The sequence below is a fragment of the Aethina tumida genome, chromosome 6, assembly GCF_024364675.1.
Source record: "Aethina tumida isolate Nest 87 chromosome 6, icAetTumi1.1, whole genome shotgun sequence".
Taxonomy (NCBI): Eukaryota; Metazoa; Arthropoda; class Insecta; order Coleoptera; family Nitidulidae; genus Aethina; species Aethina tumida.
In genome coordinates this window covers 17,547,597-17,561,810 of record NC_065440.1, presented here as the reverse complement: position 1 = coordinate 17,561,810, position 14,214 = coordinate 17,547,597, and the positions used below count along the sequence as shown (strand labels likewise).

General features: G+C 26.7%; 2 protein-coding genes across 7 annotated transcripts in view; one reads left to right on the top strand and one right to left on the bottom strand.

The window, feature by feature from the left end:
- LOC109597923 (uncharacterized) overlaps positions 1–14,214 on the bottom strand; it is a 59,303-nt gene that overhangs the window by 28,738 nt on the left and 16,351 nt on the right. The gene's annotated exons all lie outside the window — the stretch shown is intronic.
- LOC109597919 (rabphilin-3A) overlaps positions 4,332–14,214 on the top strand; it is a 30,844-nt gene continuing 20,961 nt past the window's right edge. The window contains exons 1-3 of one of the 6 annotated variants that reach the window (XM_049968387.1): positions 4,344–4,508; positions 7,383–7,472; positions 9,441–9,542. In XM_049968387.1, coding sequence (XP_049824344.1) covers positions 9,466–9,542 — 77 coding nt within the window. In that variant the 5' untranslated portion in view covers positions 4,344–4,508; positions 7,383–7,472; positions 9,441–9,465. Of the gene's footprint in view, positions 4,509–4,538; positions 4,558–7,382; positions 7,473–9,323; positions 9,543–14,214 lie in introns of those variants that run through there. The other 5 variants (XM_049968385.1, XM_049968388.1, XM_049968386.1 and 2 more) reach the window with 5 other exon arrangements.

The window sequence follows — 14,214 nt, the reverse complement described above, 5'->3', positions numbered from 1 at the left end:
AAATATTCATAGTATAAATATAAGAAATATTCAATAATAAACATTGTTAATTTAAAATTTATTTATTTTTGAATTTTTAAATGGTTTTTAATGGGCCTTCTTATAATCATTATGAATCATTTAAAAATTGTATCATAGTATAAAAAATTAAATATTTACTTTTATACTTAATTAACCTAAATATCAAATTAATTTTTTAATTTACATTTTTTAATTTAAATATAAATGAAAAAGAAAAATAATAAAATTTTAATAAAAAATTAAAATTTTAGTATTTGCAAAGAAATATTTAAAGTAAATAATTCCTGTTCCTAAAATTTTTATTAAAAATATGATAATAATAATTTAAAAAATATATATTAAAAAATAAATTTGGCATTTAGTTTAATTAATTATAAAAGTACTATTTTATATAAAATTTCTATATAAAATAAGAAAACATATTTGAAATGGTTAATTAATTAAAAATTACCAATAAAAAGGTGTTAAATATTCGTCACAAAATTTGTAATGGTTAATTAGTTTAAAACTTTGATTAGTCGGTTTGTCAGTGGCAGAAACACTAATTAACTGCTTCATGCTTATTATAGGTGTGACGATAACTTCAAATTTGTCTTAATTAGTGTCAAAAACATTTCTACCAATATTCGTGTACAGAAAATATCTCAATCAAGCGACTAAAAGAAATTAAAAAAAAAAATTGAAATTCCCCTGTTCAGACACAAGTTCAATTCGTAAGTGACACTGACGGAGCGGAATAAATTTGTCGTCGAAACAGTTTTTGAAAGATTTACGACCCACAAATGTGACTATCATGACAAAACACGGTCGCACATACGCACACACCCTCTTGGCCGTTGCCATATTCGTTAAATTGCCTCCCTCCTCTATCTCGGTCATCTGTCCGCACCGACACGCCACCCATCTACCCCTTCCGTTCGCCGTTTCGACGGCGTCGCCGCACTTAATAAAGTCAAAACTAATAAAAAGCAAACAGGATTTTCGTCGCGCAAATCCCACGGATGCGTTCACGCTCAATTTAGCATTTCGGCTCGCGTGACCCGCTTTTCCACTTTCGTCGGGCGGCGCGAAGGACACGGCCAGCCGGGCGTCGACGTCGAATGAGTCTTCCCCGAGACACGGGCTCCGTCGGGGCGCATCCGCCAAAATTTTAACACAATATAAATTGTACGTGTAACAATTATTTTTGTGTATTTAGATAATTTTTCAGTAAATTCTGTATAATTTAATTGTTTTAACATTATATCTTTTTATAGAAATAAAATATTTACTTTTATGTTTATTTAATCTGAATGTCAAATTTTATTTTTATTATACATTTTTAATTATAAACTTAAATAAATATAAAACTTAATAAAATTATTCATTTAAAGATTTATTTTTTCATTTTCTTTATAAATATATTTTTTTATAAAAAATTATACCATAGTATAAAAAAAATAAATATTCACTTTTATATTTAATTAAACTAAATGTCAAATTAATTTTTTAACGTATACATATTAAAATTTTTATTAACATATTTTTAATTAGGTATTTTTAATACAATTTTTTAATTTAAATATTTCTTTTCCAAACATATAAATAATAATAAAAAAATAATGAAATATTAATAAAAAATAAATTTAAATTTAATTAAATTATTTTTAATTAGGTATTTTAAATAAAAATTTTTAATTTAAATATTTATTTTCCAAACATATAAATAATAATAAGAAAAATAATGAAATATTAATAAAAAATAAATTTAAATTTAATTAAATTATTTTTAATTAAGTATTTTTAATAAAAATTTTTAATTTAAATATTTATTTTCCAAAGATATAAGTAATAATAAAAAAAAATAATGAAATATTAATAAAAAATAAATAAATAATTTAATTATTGTATTTAATAAATACTAGAATATTTATAGTATAAATAATAAGAAATATTTCGTAATAAACATTGTAAATTTAAAATTTATTTTTGAATTTTTAGATGGTTTTTAATGGACTTTCTTATAATCTTTATGAATTCATTTTTTAAAAATTGTATCATAGTATAAAAAAATTAATTATTTACTTTTATACTTAATTAAACTAAATATCAAATTAATTTTTTAATGTAAATTTTTTAAATTTTTATTAACACATTTTTAATAAAAATTTAAAAAGAGGAATTTTTTAATTTAAATATCAATGAAAAAGAAAAATAATAAAATTTTAATAAAAAATTAATTTTAATTAATATATTTAAGAAAAACAACAACAAAAAATCATCTTAATTTTATAAAATGAATTTTAAAAATTTTTAAATTAATTTATTAAGCTAAAATGAATTATTTTTTTTTTTATTTAAAATGTTTTTTATTATATATTTATAATTCTTATAATTTTATTATAATATATAGTAAAATTATGACTCTGAATGGAATTTATTATGTAAATATTTAATGAGTTTTATTATTTTCTTGTCTTTATTATAGAAAAGATAATTTTAATAAAAATTATTAAAAAACTAACTAAATTTTTGTATTTAAGAACCTTTTTATTGGACATATTTTTGTTATTATAAAACTTAGAATTTCAATTTTAAATAATTTCATTAAAAAAGTTATTTAAATACTAAATCAAATAATTATAATGTTTAAAACTACGTACAAATTTAATGAATTTTGAAAATTTTTTTTGTCTTTATCATAATGAAAGATAATTTTTATTAAAAAATTATCTTTCATTATAATTATTACATAATTTATTAACCTAACATTAATTAGGGGTTTTTAGTACATATTTTTTATTCATATAAATTTATTATGAAATATAGTAAAACTATGATTATTTCTTTCAATATTTTAATAAAATGTTGGATTTACATGTCATTTTTAATATTTTCTTGTCTTTATTACAATGAAAGATAATTTTCATTAAAAAATATTTAAAAACTAACTAAATTATATAAAATATTTATTAAAAATTTTTAAAATTAATTTACTTTACTAAATTTTGTATTTAAAGGCTTTTTATTAGACATATTTTTGTTATTAATAATTTATTATGAAATTTAGAATTTCAGTTTTCAATAATTTAATAATAAATATATTTAAATATTAAAAAAGAAATAATTAATTATTTTTAAATTAAATTATTAGGTAAGAATTTAATGAATTTAGAATGTTTTTATTAAATTTTGGCTTTATAAAGTTTTTTTACATATTCTCTTGTCTTATTGCAATAAAATATATGAAAAAAAACATCTAAATTATATAAAATTAATTTTAAGAATTTCTAAATTAATTTATTAACCTTAAATTTGTTATTATTATTATTATTATGTTCTTTATTTAAACGTGTTTTTATTATATATTATATTTTCCACAATTAACACAGTTATTTAAATATTAAAATATATATATATATATATCCAAAATGTTTAAGGTTTAATCAATTTTCAACATTTTTAATACAATTTGGATTTACAAACATTTTATTGAATATTTTCTTATATTTTCAAAGGTTTAGATAAAAAAAAATGAGAAACTTTTGAAACTTTTATTGAATTGTTTAATTAAACGCCTACTTAATTGAATTCCTGTTTTCCTTTTTCTTCCAACCCAAGTCTATTATTAAAACTCACAGTCTGATTGATATGTACAAAAATAGTACATTTATTTCAGACACGGTCCTAAGCACACAATTTTATGTGTATGCGGAAAAAACTGTCTGTCTTTGACATCTATCGATTGAGATACGAAAACATGAAAAATATATTTTATACAATCTGTTTATGCTTCTATGTATATAAATAACATAATAAACACCCAAAGATAAGCATTTATTAACGTGAAAATAATTTCTTCTTAAGCCGTGACAGTTCAAAGAGGGACGAGGGAATGAAAAGCTTCATTTTCCTTCCGCCAAAAAAAAAAATGGGAGACCACATTCGGCTTTCGTAGCCAGACAACCGTAAAAAACACCACTCCGAATTCATATCTCCCCCGCCTGTTCTCGGCGCATAAAAGGGAAATGTTTTTTAATCCACCCCCAACCACTGACACACAGATGTGTGCACGGCGATAAACTTTTTTTTCTCGTCCCCGGCCCTCGCAGTCCCGTGGTGTTCCTTCGGCGGGCCTCCGGAGGCCGCGACAAGAAGTCCGCAAGCGTGTTTACCAATCCGGGTCGAATCCGAATTTCAACAACAACAACCGACTTGCCTAATAGGGAATTATCGATTGTCGCGTGACGTAGGGGCGTCGCGACGGCCCGCTCGCAACAGGCGATATCAACAGGCTGCGGATGCGGAGTCGGCCGACAGTTCGGCGTTGAGTTTCGGTCGCGGCGGCCGTAATCGGCCCTCCTGTTTCGTTATCGGCTGCACCACGCGTACACGTGATCCGCGGATAAACGTACACCTCCACATGCTTCGTGACCAGATGTGAGTACCGTCGGTTTGGCAACGCCGTCGGTGGATCCCCCGTTTTGGACGTAAATATTGGGCAGCACGTGAGGCACAACAAAAATAATTAATTATATTCGATTAATTAATACACCTGTTAGTTATTTTTAAGTTTTCATTAAATTATGAATGAAATAAAAAATGATAAAATGTCTGAAAAATCAAATTACTTAAAAGCCAACGCAGGAATGGAGTGGAGCTACTTTACAATGACGAACGTTCCAATAAAGGCTCCTTATATTGCGTCCTGTCACATCTACATGCTTTTTTTATTCACTCCATTTTACCAGATTAGACTTTGAGCAAATGTGAGGGAATGTGCTCAGTTACCAAAGTTATAACGAGTTACCAAGTTTGACACAGGAATTATCTCTTGACTAGTTTATATTATCTAGCAGGAAACATTTACTATACTTTTGTTGCTAGTAAGCTTTCCAAAAAAACTCATTATAAAGTACGAAGCTGCTCTTTTTTCATGTCTCTTTAAGAACATTTTGTAACTTAAAGAACTTTTGCTCCAACATACCCTTAAAATCCCTTAAAAAGTTTTTGTCAACTCAAGTTAATCACAGTTCCTGAAGTTGTATTTTATAAAATACATTTATAAAGTTTTAGTCTATTTTTAGAATTTTTATTTGTAATTATTTTAATTACAGATTAGTCCTTGAACAGATTGAAAGAATGTGCTCAGTTACCAAAGTTATAACGAGTTTTCTGCTGCAAGTGTCACTGTGGCAGTAACTTCATCCTAATCTAAGTTTGATAATTGGCTGACACAGGAATTATCTCTTGACTAGTTCATATTATCTTGCAGGAAACATTTACTATACTTTTGTTGCTAGTAAGCTTTCCAAAAAAGCTCATTATAAAGTACGAAGCTGCTTTTTATTCATGTCTCTTTAAGAACATTTTGTAACTTAAAGAACTTTTGCTCCAACATACCCTTAAAATCCCTTAAAAAGTTTTTGTCAACTCAAGTTAATCACAGTTCCTGAAGTTGTATTTTATAAAATACATTTTTAAAGTTTTAGCCTATTTTTAGAATTTTTATTTGTAATTATTTTAATTACAGATTAGTCTTTGAACAGATTGAAAGAATGTGCTCAGTTACCAAAGTTATAACGAGTTTTCTGCTGCAAGTGTCACTGTGGCAGTAACTTCATCCTAATCTAAGTTTGATAATTGGCTGACACAGGAATTATCTCTTGACTAGTTCATATTATCTTGCAGGAAATATTTACTATACTTTTGTTGCTAGTAAGCTTTCCAAAAAGGCCCATTATAAAGTACGAAGCTGCTTTTTGTTCATGTCTCTTTAAGAACATTTTGTAGCTTAAAGAAGTTTTGCTCCAACATACCCATAAAATCCTCAGAAAGTTTTTGTCAACTCAAGTTAATCACAGTTCCTAAAGTTGTAATTTATAAAATACATTCATAAAGTTTTAGCTTATTTTTAGAATTTTTATTTGTAATTATTTTAATTACAGATTAGTCTTTGAACAGATTGAGAGAATGTGTTCACGTGTTACCCAAGTTATAACGAGTTTTCTGCTGCAAATGTTATTGTGACAGTAACTTCATCCTAATCTAAGTTTGATAATTGGCTGACACAGGAATTATCTCTTGACTAGTTCATATTATCTTGCAGGAAACATTTACTATACTTTTGTTGCTAGTAAGCTTTCCAAAAAAGCTCATTGTAAAGTACGAAGCTGCTTTTTATTCATGTCTCTTTAGGAACATTTTGTAGCTTAAAGAAATATTGCTCCAACATACCCTTAAAATCCTCAGAAAGTTTTTGTCAACTCAGTTAATCACAGTTCCTGAAGTTGTATATTATAAAATACATTCATAAAGTACCTAAGAAAGTTTTGGTAATTACAATTTTCAAAGTTGTAAAAAATACCTTCAAAAAGCTTATTTTTAGAATTTATATTTGTAATTATTTTAATCACCATTACAGTTACAATCCTAATCTAATCTACATTAACGAGGACGTTATTTAACATCAGTAAATCGAAATAATGTCAGTCATTATGAATGAACACAATTTATTTTTATGTTTATTTATTTTCAGGTCTTTTAAAATATATATACATAAACTAATTTGACGTCATTTTATTTGCCTTTATCCTTATTCAAATTTATGCTGTTGTTCCATAAAATATGTAAAATTTCCCCGTCTTAAAATTTTACTTTTAAGCCTCTCCCATTGTCCTCTTTGATAATAAATTTCTGATCTAAGAGCCGGAGCTTAATAAGGATATATTGCTACATAAATTGAGTTACATCGAAAGGCCAAGAAAGTTTTCGTCAGAAATTTGACTGGGAAAAAAATGGTTGCATTTCATAAAAAACGTTATTGATGGATTAAAACAAAAATAGCCAAATTTTTACTTTTAAGTCACTTTGTTGAGAAATTTAAGATGTAAGGTCTGAAGCTTAATGTGTGTTACACAAATTAAATTAGGTCAAAGATAAAGTTTTTGTCAGAAACTTTGGTAAACTAATTATAGTTTGCACAAGTGGTGTTTTACAAAAAACTCCATTAATAGATTAAAACAAAGCCTTTAGAAATTAACATAATTTAGTCCTTAGGCCCGTCTTTAAATGCTTACAGAAACTAAAGTGTAATCTTGTAATTATTTCAAACATTACGGTAACAATATGTACTTTAAACTATAATAATTTGACGTCAATTATTAATTATTATTTTTCTAATTACAAAACATTTTCTTTTTAAATTTATTTCAATGGTATCTTTAATAATTTGTAATCTTGTAATTATTTCAAACATTACAATAATAATATGTACTTTAAACTAAAATAATTTGACGTCAATAATTAATTATTATTTTTTTAATTACAAAACATTTTCCTTTCAAATCTGTTTCAATGGTGTCTTTGATAATTAATTTCAGATCCAATTGTGAGAGCTGAACCTTGATGTGGATACAATGCTACTTAAATTGAATCATATCAAAAGACTAAAGAAGTTTTTGTCTACTTAGGTACACAATTCATTGTTTGTCAATTGTATTTTATAAAAAAACTCAGTAGAATAAAACAGTCATTAACAAGGAATATTATTTAACCTTGTGTTTACTTTTAATTACTCACATAAAGTTATAAAATGGTATAGAAATTATTTTAATAATATAATTCGTAGAATTGGATGTAACTTAAACTAAACTAATTTGACGTCAGTTTTGAAATATTTTGATGAGGTTTATTTCTCAGAAAACTGTAATAGATATTACCAACATCTCTGGTTTAAATTTTATATTTTAATATGTGGAATTTATATTTCATTTTAACTTAAGACTATAAATTTGAATAATAAAAGACTAAGAAAGTTTTTGCCAGAAACTTTAGTACACAAATTGTAGTTGGTCAATTGTATTTTATTAAAAAACTCCATCAGTAGATTAAAATTAAAACATTCATTAAGAAAAAATCTACTTAAAACTTGTATTTAATCTTTTTGGGTAATAAAAATTAAAAATATACTAATTTGAAGCCAATTTCTATATATTTAATTGACGTTTACTCTTCTGTGTGTGTTTTTTTAATTTAAAATATCTTACAGTACTCATAAAATATGTAAAATATATTTTTTATCTTGTCTCCTGCAATGGTCTCTCTTTTGTAATGAATTTCAGACCTAATTTTAAGAGCTGAGCTGATTCAATGTTACATAAATTGGATTACATCAAAAGACTAAGGAAGTTTTTGTGAGAAACTAGGGTAAATTAATTGCAGTTCCCCAAGTGACATCTTATAAAAAACTCAATCAATATATCACAATCGAAATAATCATTAAATTAGTATATTTAGTCGTGTACTACAGCATATTTAATTCTAATTATATAAAGACATAAATTTTGAGTTAAAACATTTTGTTTTTTGTTTATCTAAAAATCTATAAAATATTATTAAACCTTTTATAAGTTAATTTTTATAAAATAAGTTCTGAAAAGCTTGCTACACTAGTTCATTATCCAAGAGCTTAAAGCTCAATGTGGATACACTGTACAAAAATTGAATTAGGTCAAAGACAAACGAAGTTATTGTCTGAAACTTTGGTAAACTAATTATTGTTAGCCAAATGATGTTTCACAGACATTTTAAATGTAACCTGGTAATTTAAATCAATATAACAATAACTTATTTCAGCAACGCAAAAGCTGGAATTTAAATTGTAAATAATTTGAAAACAACATTGCGAATTTCTTCTATTGTCTAAGAACGTTATTTTCCTGAAATATGCTGAAACATCCGACTCGAATTTTTACTTTGAAGTTTGCCTTTAGTAAATTTAAGTTTGTTTCGAAACTACTTAGGTGTACGATGCAAACAAAATTCCAACAAATATTTAATCCCATTAACAAAGCAAATTTACAAGAAGCTGAAACCTACAAAATTCAAATTATTACAAATTTCACCGAACAAAATGGTCTTTTGATGTTATGCCTCCATTTTAATGTACATACCTGCACATTACATTTTCCAAACACAGTAATTCGATAGTTCACCATCACCGTTGAATTCTGTCCGGATTTAATCCCTTGTTTAGCATTTCACAAATGCCCAATAAGCGTATTAATCTCATCGATTCGTGGATTTAATTTGTAAACGTATAATTAAATGCCTTGAATTATTACCTTCAATTATCGGTCAGTTTTATTTGTACATTTAAACGTAAAATTCAAAACAATTACAGCTGACCTAATTCACTCGTTCGTTGCAAAATAAAACCAGCCCAGATAACTTATCTAAAAACTTTCAATGTGGGTGCCACACACACACACACTCATGTAAATCGACATCGTGAGCACATTAATTTTAAGTACTTTTTCAAGTCACCCATTTAATCACCGCTCCACCGTCGACAAATTTATGGCCCATTGGGAGACTCCCCAAGATTTCTCCAAGGCATCAATTTAAATACATTTTGACCTTTAATTTGCATTTTTCAGGAACCACTGAAAAGAGTTGGGAAAAATGGTGGACTGCGGGTCTACGGACAACGTCAACAAGTTCGTCTGTCCCAATGATAGACAGCTAGCACTTAGGGCCAAGTAAGTGTTCATTGTCTTGTTTATTAGGTTTTGAAATTGAGTCAACTAACCTCGCCGAAGGGGGGCAATTGTCGGGTAATTGATTTATTAGGAGTCATACAATATGAAGACCGTTGTTTTAATGAAATTAATCATTAATTAATTATGTTCTCGCTGGGACGTTTCTAGTTACACCCTTATTTTTCTAGTTTATTACAAATAAAGATTATTATACACTTATAACTTCTTAATTTAAGGAACCCAACTTAGTTTCAGTACTTGTTATCCACAAAATGTTACTCAATTAATTAGAACTATTTATTTAATTACACTTTACTATTTTTATTATTTATATAAACAATAAACCTCACGAATTCCTCTGAGAAATTGTGACGTCACTCTATACTTTATGATGACATTAATTGGTTTAAATGTTAAATTAATCTGAAAGCTTATTTCGACACTAATTTTAACTTAAAATGAGTTTTTTAAACTAATATTACTGTAAAATAAAATAGATTAATTGTATACAACTTCTGTTACAAAGATTATAATTTATTTAATACTGCACATAACATAAATATTTAGTTCTCCTTCACAATCACAAAAAGATTAAACTTCCTCTTTTGATAATACGTGAAATGTTATTATTGAAAGCATAACTTCATAAAATTACAAATTAACATTAAATTCTTGAAGATTCTAAGGCAAGGAAGGAATGATCTATTTCAAATTGTGCCTAGGGTAAAAATTCACATTTTCCATTATAATTTATATGCTTGTTCATTTAATGTTCTCATTTAGTTGCTAATAATAATATTTTATAATCTAGGAGGAACAAAGAACATAGTTTTAATGAATAAAAATTAATACATTACTAATAAGAAGTTTTTTAGACGTTTTATGAACAATTTTTTGTCCTGGTACACAACAATTCTGAAACAAAGTTTCAGGAGTTGTTGGTAAAGTTGAGGTTTTCCATACGGACTATTGTACAGATATTTATGTCTTTGGCAATTAAAACTTTTTTAATTAATGTGCACTTTTAATTTTGGTAATGGAGGAATCGATTTCAAAAAATTCACGTTAAAAAATATATTAATTTACAAAAACTGCCTAATTATTTTGTAATTACATGTTTTAATTAATGTATTGTTTTAATTTTCTATCCTTCATATTAATATAATATTTCGACATAAAAATTTTAATTATGTTTGTTTCTGAAACTAATGAAGGTAGTCTGAGTGTGTGTGTGTTAATGAATATTTTATTTTTCATTGAAAATCCAAATGCTGGTTTCTGTCTACTTTTTAAATAGACCATAAAGAGATTATGACCAAAAAGGCTCTTTAAAAATTTTTATATCCCGACGCACAGAAATATTTGTCTACTGAAGGTTCGAATAAAATATTATACATAAAAATTCTTTATTACTGAAATAAAACAGAAAAATAATTTATTTGTGAAGGGAATAATTATTTTAAATAATTAATTTTAAATTTATTAATACTAATATCTAAATAATCTGGTTTTAATCATAAATATACATTGATTAATATTAATTCTGGTATTTATTACTTTTTTAAATGATAAACGACTATACGATAAATATATACAGGGCGATTCACTTAATTAATTCATTAGAAGTTAAAGAACTGAAGAAGTTATTTATTTGAAATTTTTATAACATTTACAGTTATGTTTGGACTAATTTAATAATTTATTTTGAATAAAATTTCATATCCGGTTTTGCCGGAAGTAACTTCAACTGATATTTTCAATGGAACACCCTGTGTATTTTTTGACTATTAAATTCTACATGTTATTGTAAATGAAATGGCTGTACCATACCCTATACCTAAACCTAATAGTTCTTGAGTTATAAACTTTTTCCAAAAATTTTGACAGATTGATGGTCTAAATAAAATGCATCTTAAGCCATCAATTTTGAGCCTGGAAAGTTAATTTTTGACATTCACGTTAACCAAGAACCATTCTATAAAAAGCCATTATTAGTATTCTCAAATTTTATATAGGGTGTTCGCTATTTACGTTTAATTTTGTGCATCTTAAAACTTCAATAACTTTGTTATTTTCAATGGAACACCCTGTACATTTTTGAATTTTTAGATTCTACAAATAAATGCAAATAAAATTGATATACTATATCCTAGACCTAATCCCAATAGTTTTTGAGTTATTAATTTTTTTCCAAATATTTTGACAGATGGATGGTCCAACTAAAATGTCTGTAAAGTCACCAATTTCGATGCAGGAATGGTCATTTTTTGAATACACGTTATTCAAGAACCATTCTATAAGAAGTCATTATTAGTACTTCCAAATTTTTTTCTGTATGTCCATTATTGACGTTTAATTTTGTACATATTAAAATATCAATACTTTGGTTATTTTCATTAGAACACTATGTATGTTTTAGCACAATTAAATTAAGAATAGGAAAACCTTTCAATTCGTATAAACATTTCCTATAAATAAAATAAATATTAACCGTTTTTTCAAATATTTTTATAAAAAATAGTTAAAAATACTATTTGAAAATAGATTTTTGGTCACATTTTTATAAATTCTAGTTGATAGAAACCATATATTTTCAATTGCCCATCTAAATCCTGTTTTTCATTTTAAAATTTGTAAACGACCACATTTATTTCCCGGACATTTTTCAGGATTCAAATAATAAAACATCGAAGGCATCAAAAACATCTAAAAATAAACAGGCGAATCGTACTTTCGGTTTTAAACCGATTAAACTTGAAATAAAACTGAAAGGCTCACTTCCAGAGAGGAAAAAAAACCGCCGCAAAAGAAAACCAATTTAATCCGAACAACCCAATTAATGTAAAAACCATTAAAAAAATGGGGCCCATAATATTCCGCCGATTAAAATGTTTACCCGACAAGATTCGAAATCCAATTAGAAAATCATGTCTGGAATTTCCAATGTCTGTGTTTCCAGATTGGCGGATGCGGTCGGCTTTTATTCAATATTTGATGTTGAAATCGACCAATATTAATCTGCATTTTTAGCCGAGAATGCGCCCGTAAATAAAAGACCACCGGCAACGTATCGCATCCCTTTCAGCCCGTTCCAATTTGCCATTCTTGAGCAGCTGCCGACTGAAAAACGGGAATGTCAATTTTAGCCGGCCGTTAACTTTCACGCTGCCATCGTCAATTTTAATTACTTCGTTACCAGTCCGTCCGGCGTAGGAGTCTCGCCTTGTGCCACTCTCGTCAAATAGGAAGGAAAAAACTGAACGGCTTGATTTATATCCGGCGTCCCCGCGGGGATTCCCATTAAATTCTCAGCGGTTAAGATTTATGTATCGGATTGTTTATTTTCCTCCCAACCAGGAGTGAGCACTAAGTGCAATCGGCTGTCGATCGTGTATATCAAAATAACGTTGGGGATGCTTGGGGGGAGTGGAGGGGAGTATGTCGAATGCATCCGTCCGTTGCTGTTTCTTAGGGGGTGTAACCGGATATGGGGTAAACAAAAGTGTATTGTTTTTCCCGACGTGTACTTAAAAAATAAAAGTTAAATGTGAACACTTTAGGCTTGAGGTTGGGAATGTTATTGATATCTAGGCAATAAATTGAACAAATATACCAAGAGATAAATTGTGTCACGCCATTTTCTATAATCGTTTAAAATCTTTTTTAATAAAAATTGTGTTTCAATTATGTATGTTTTTTATAATTGTTTCAGCAACTGAAGATTTTAAAATTATGACAAAAGTCTGTTGCCAGTTGGCCCATTTTACTTTCATTTAAAATATCACAACAATTATAATCTATATAATTTTAATTAGCTTGTTTGGGAGTTCCCAATTATGTATGTTTTTATAAACATTTCTACAATTGAAAATTTTTAAGTTACGGCAAAAATCTGTCATCAGTTGACTGATTTTACTTCCATTTAAAATATCATATCAATTACAATCTATACACTTTCAATTAGCAAGTTTGGAAGTTTCCAATTATGTATGTTTTTTATTAATGTTTCAGCAACTGAAAATTTTAAAATTATGACAAAAGTCTGTTGCCAGTTGGCCCATTTTACTTTCATTTAAAATATCACAACAATTATAATCTATATAATTTTAATTAGCAAGTTTGGGAGTTCCCAATTATGTATGTTTTTATAAACGTTTCTACAACTAAAAATTTTAAAGTTATGTCAAAAATCTGTCATCAGTTGACTGATTTATTTCCATTTAAAATATCACATCAATTACAATCTATACACTTTCAATTAGCAAGTTTGGAAGTTTCCAATTATGTATGTTTTTTATTAATGTTTCAGCAACTGAAAATTTTAAAATTATGACAAAAGTCTGTTGCCAGTTGCCCCATTTTACTTTCATTTAAAATATCACAACAATTATAATCTATATAATTTTAATTAGCAAGTTTGGGAGTTTCCAATTATGTATGTTTTTTATAAACGTTTCAGCAACTGAAAATTTTAAAGTTATGTCAAAAATCTGTCATCAGTTGACTGATTTTACTTCCATTTAAAGTATCACATCAATTACAATCTATACACTTTCAATTAGCAAGTTTGGAAGTTTCCAATTATGTATGTTTTTTATTAATGTTTCAGCAAATGAAAATTTTAAATTTATGACAAAAGTCTGTTGCCAGTTGCCCCATTTTACTTTCATTT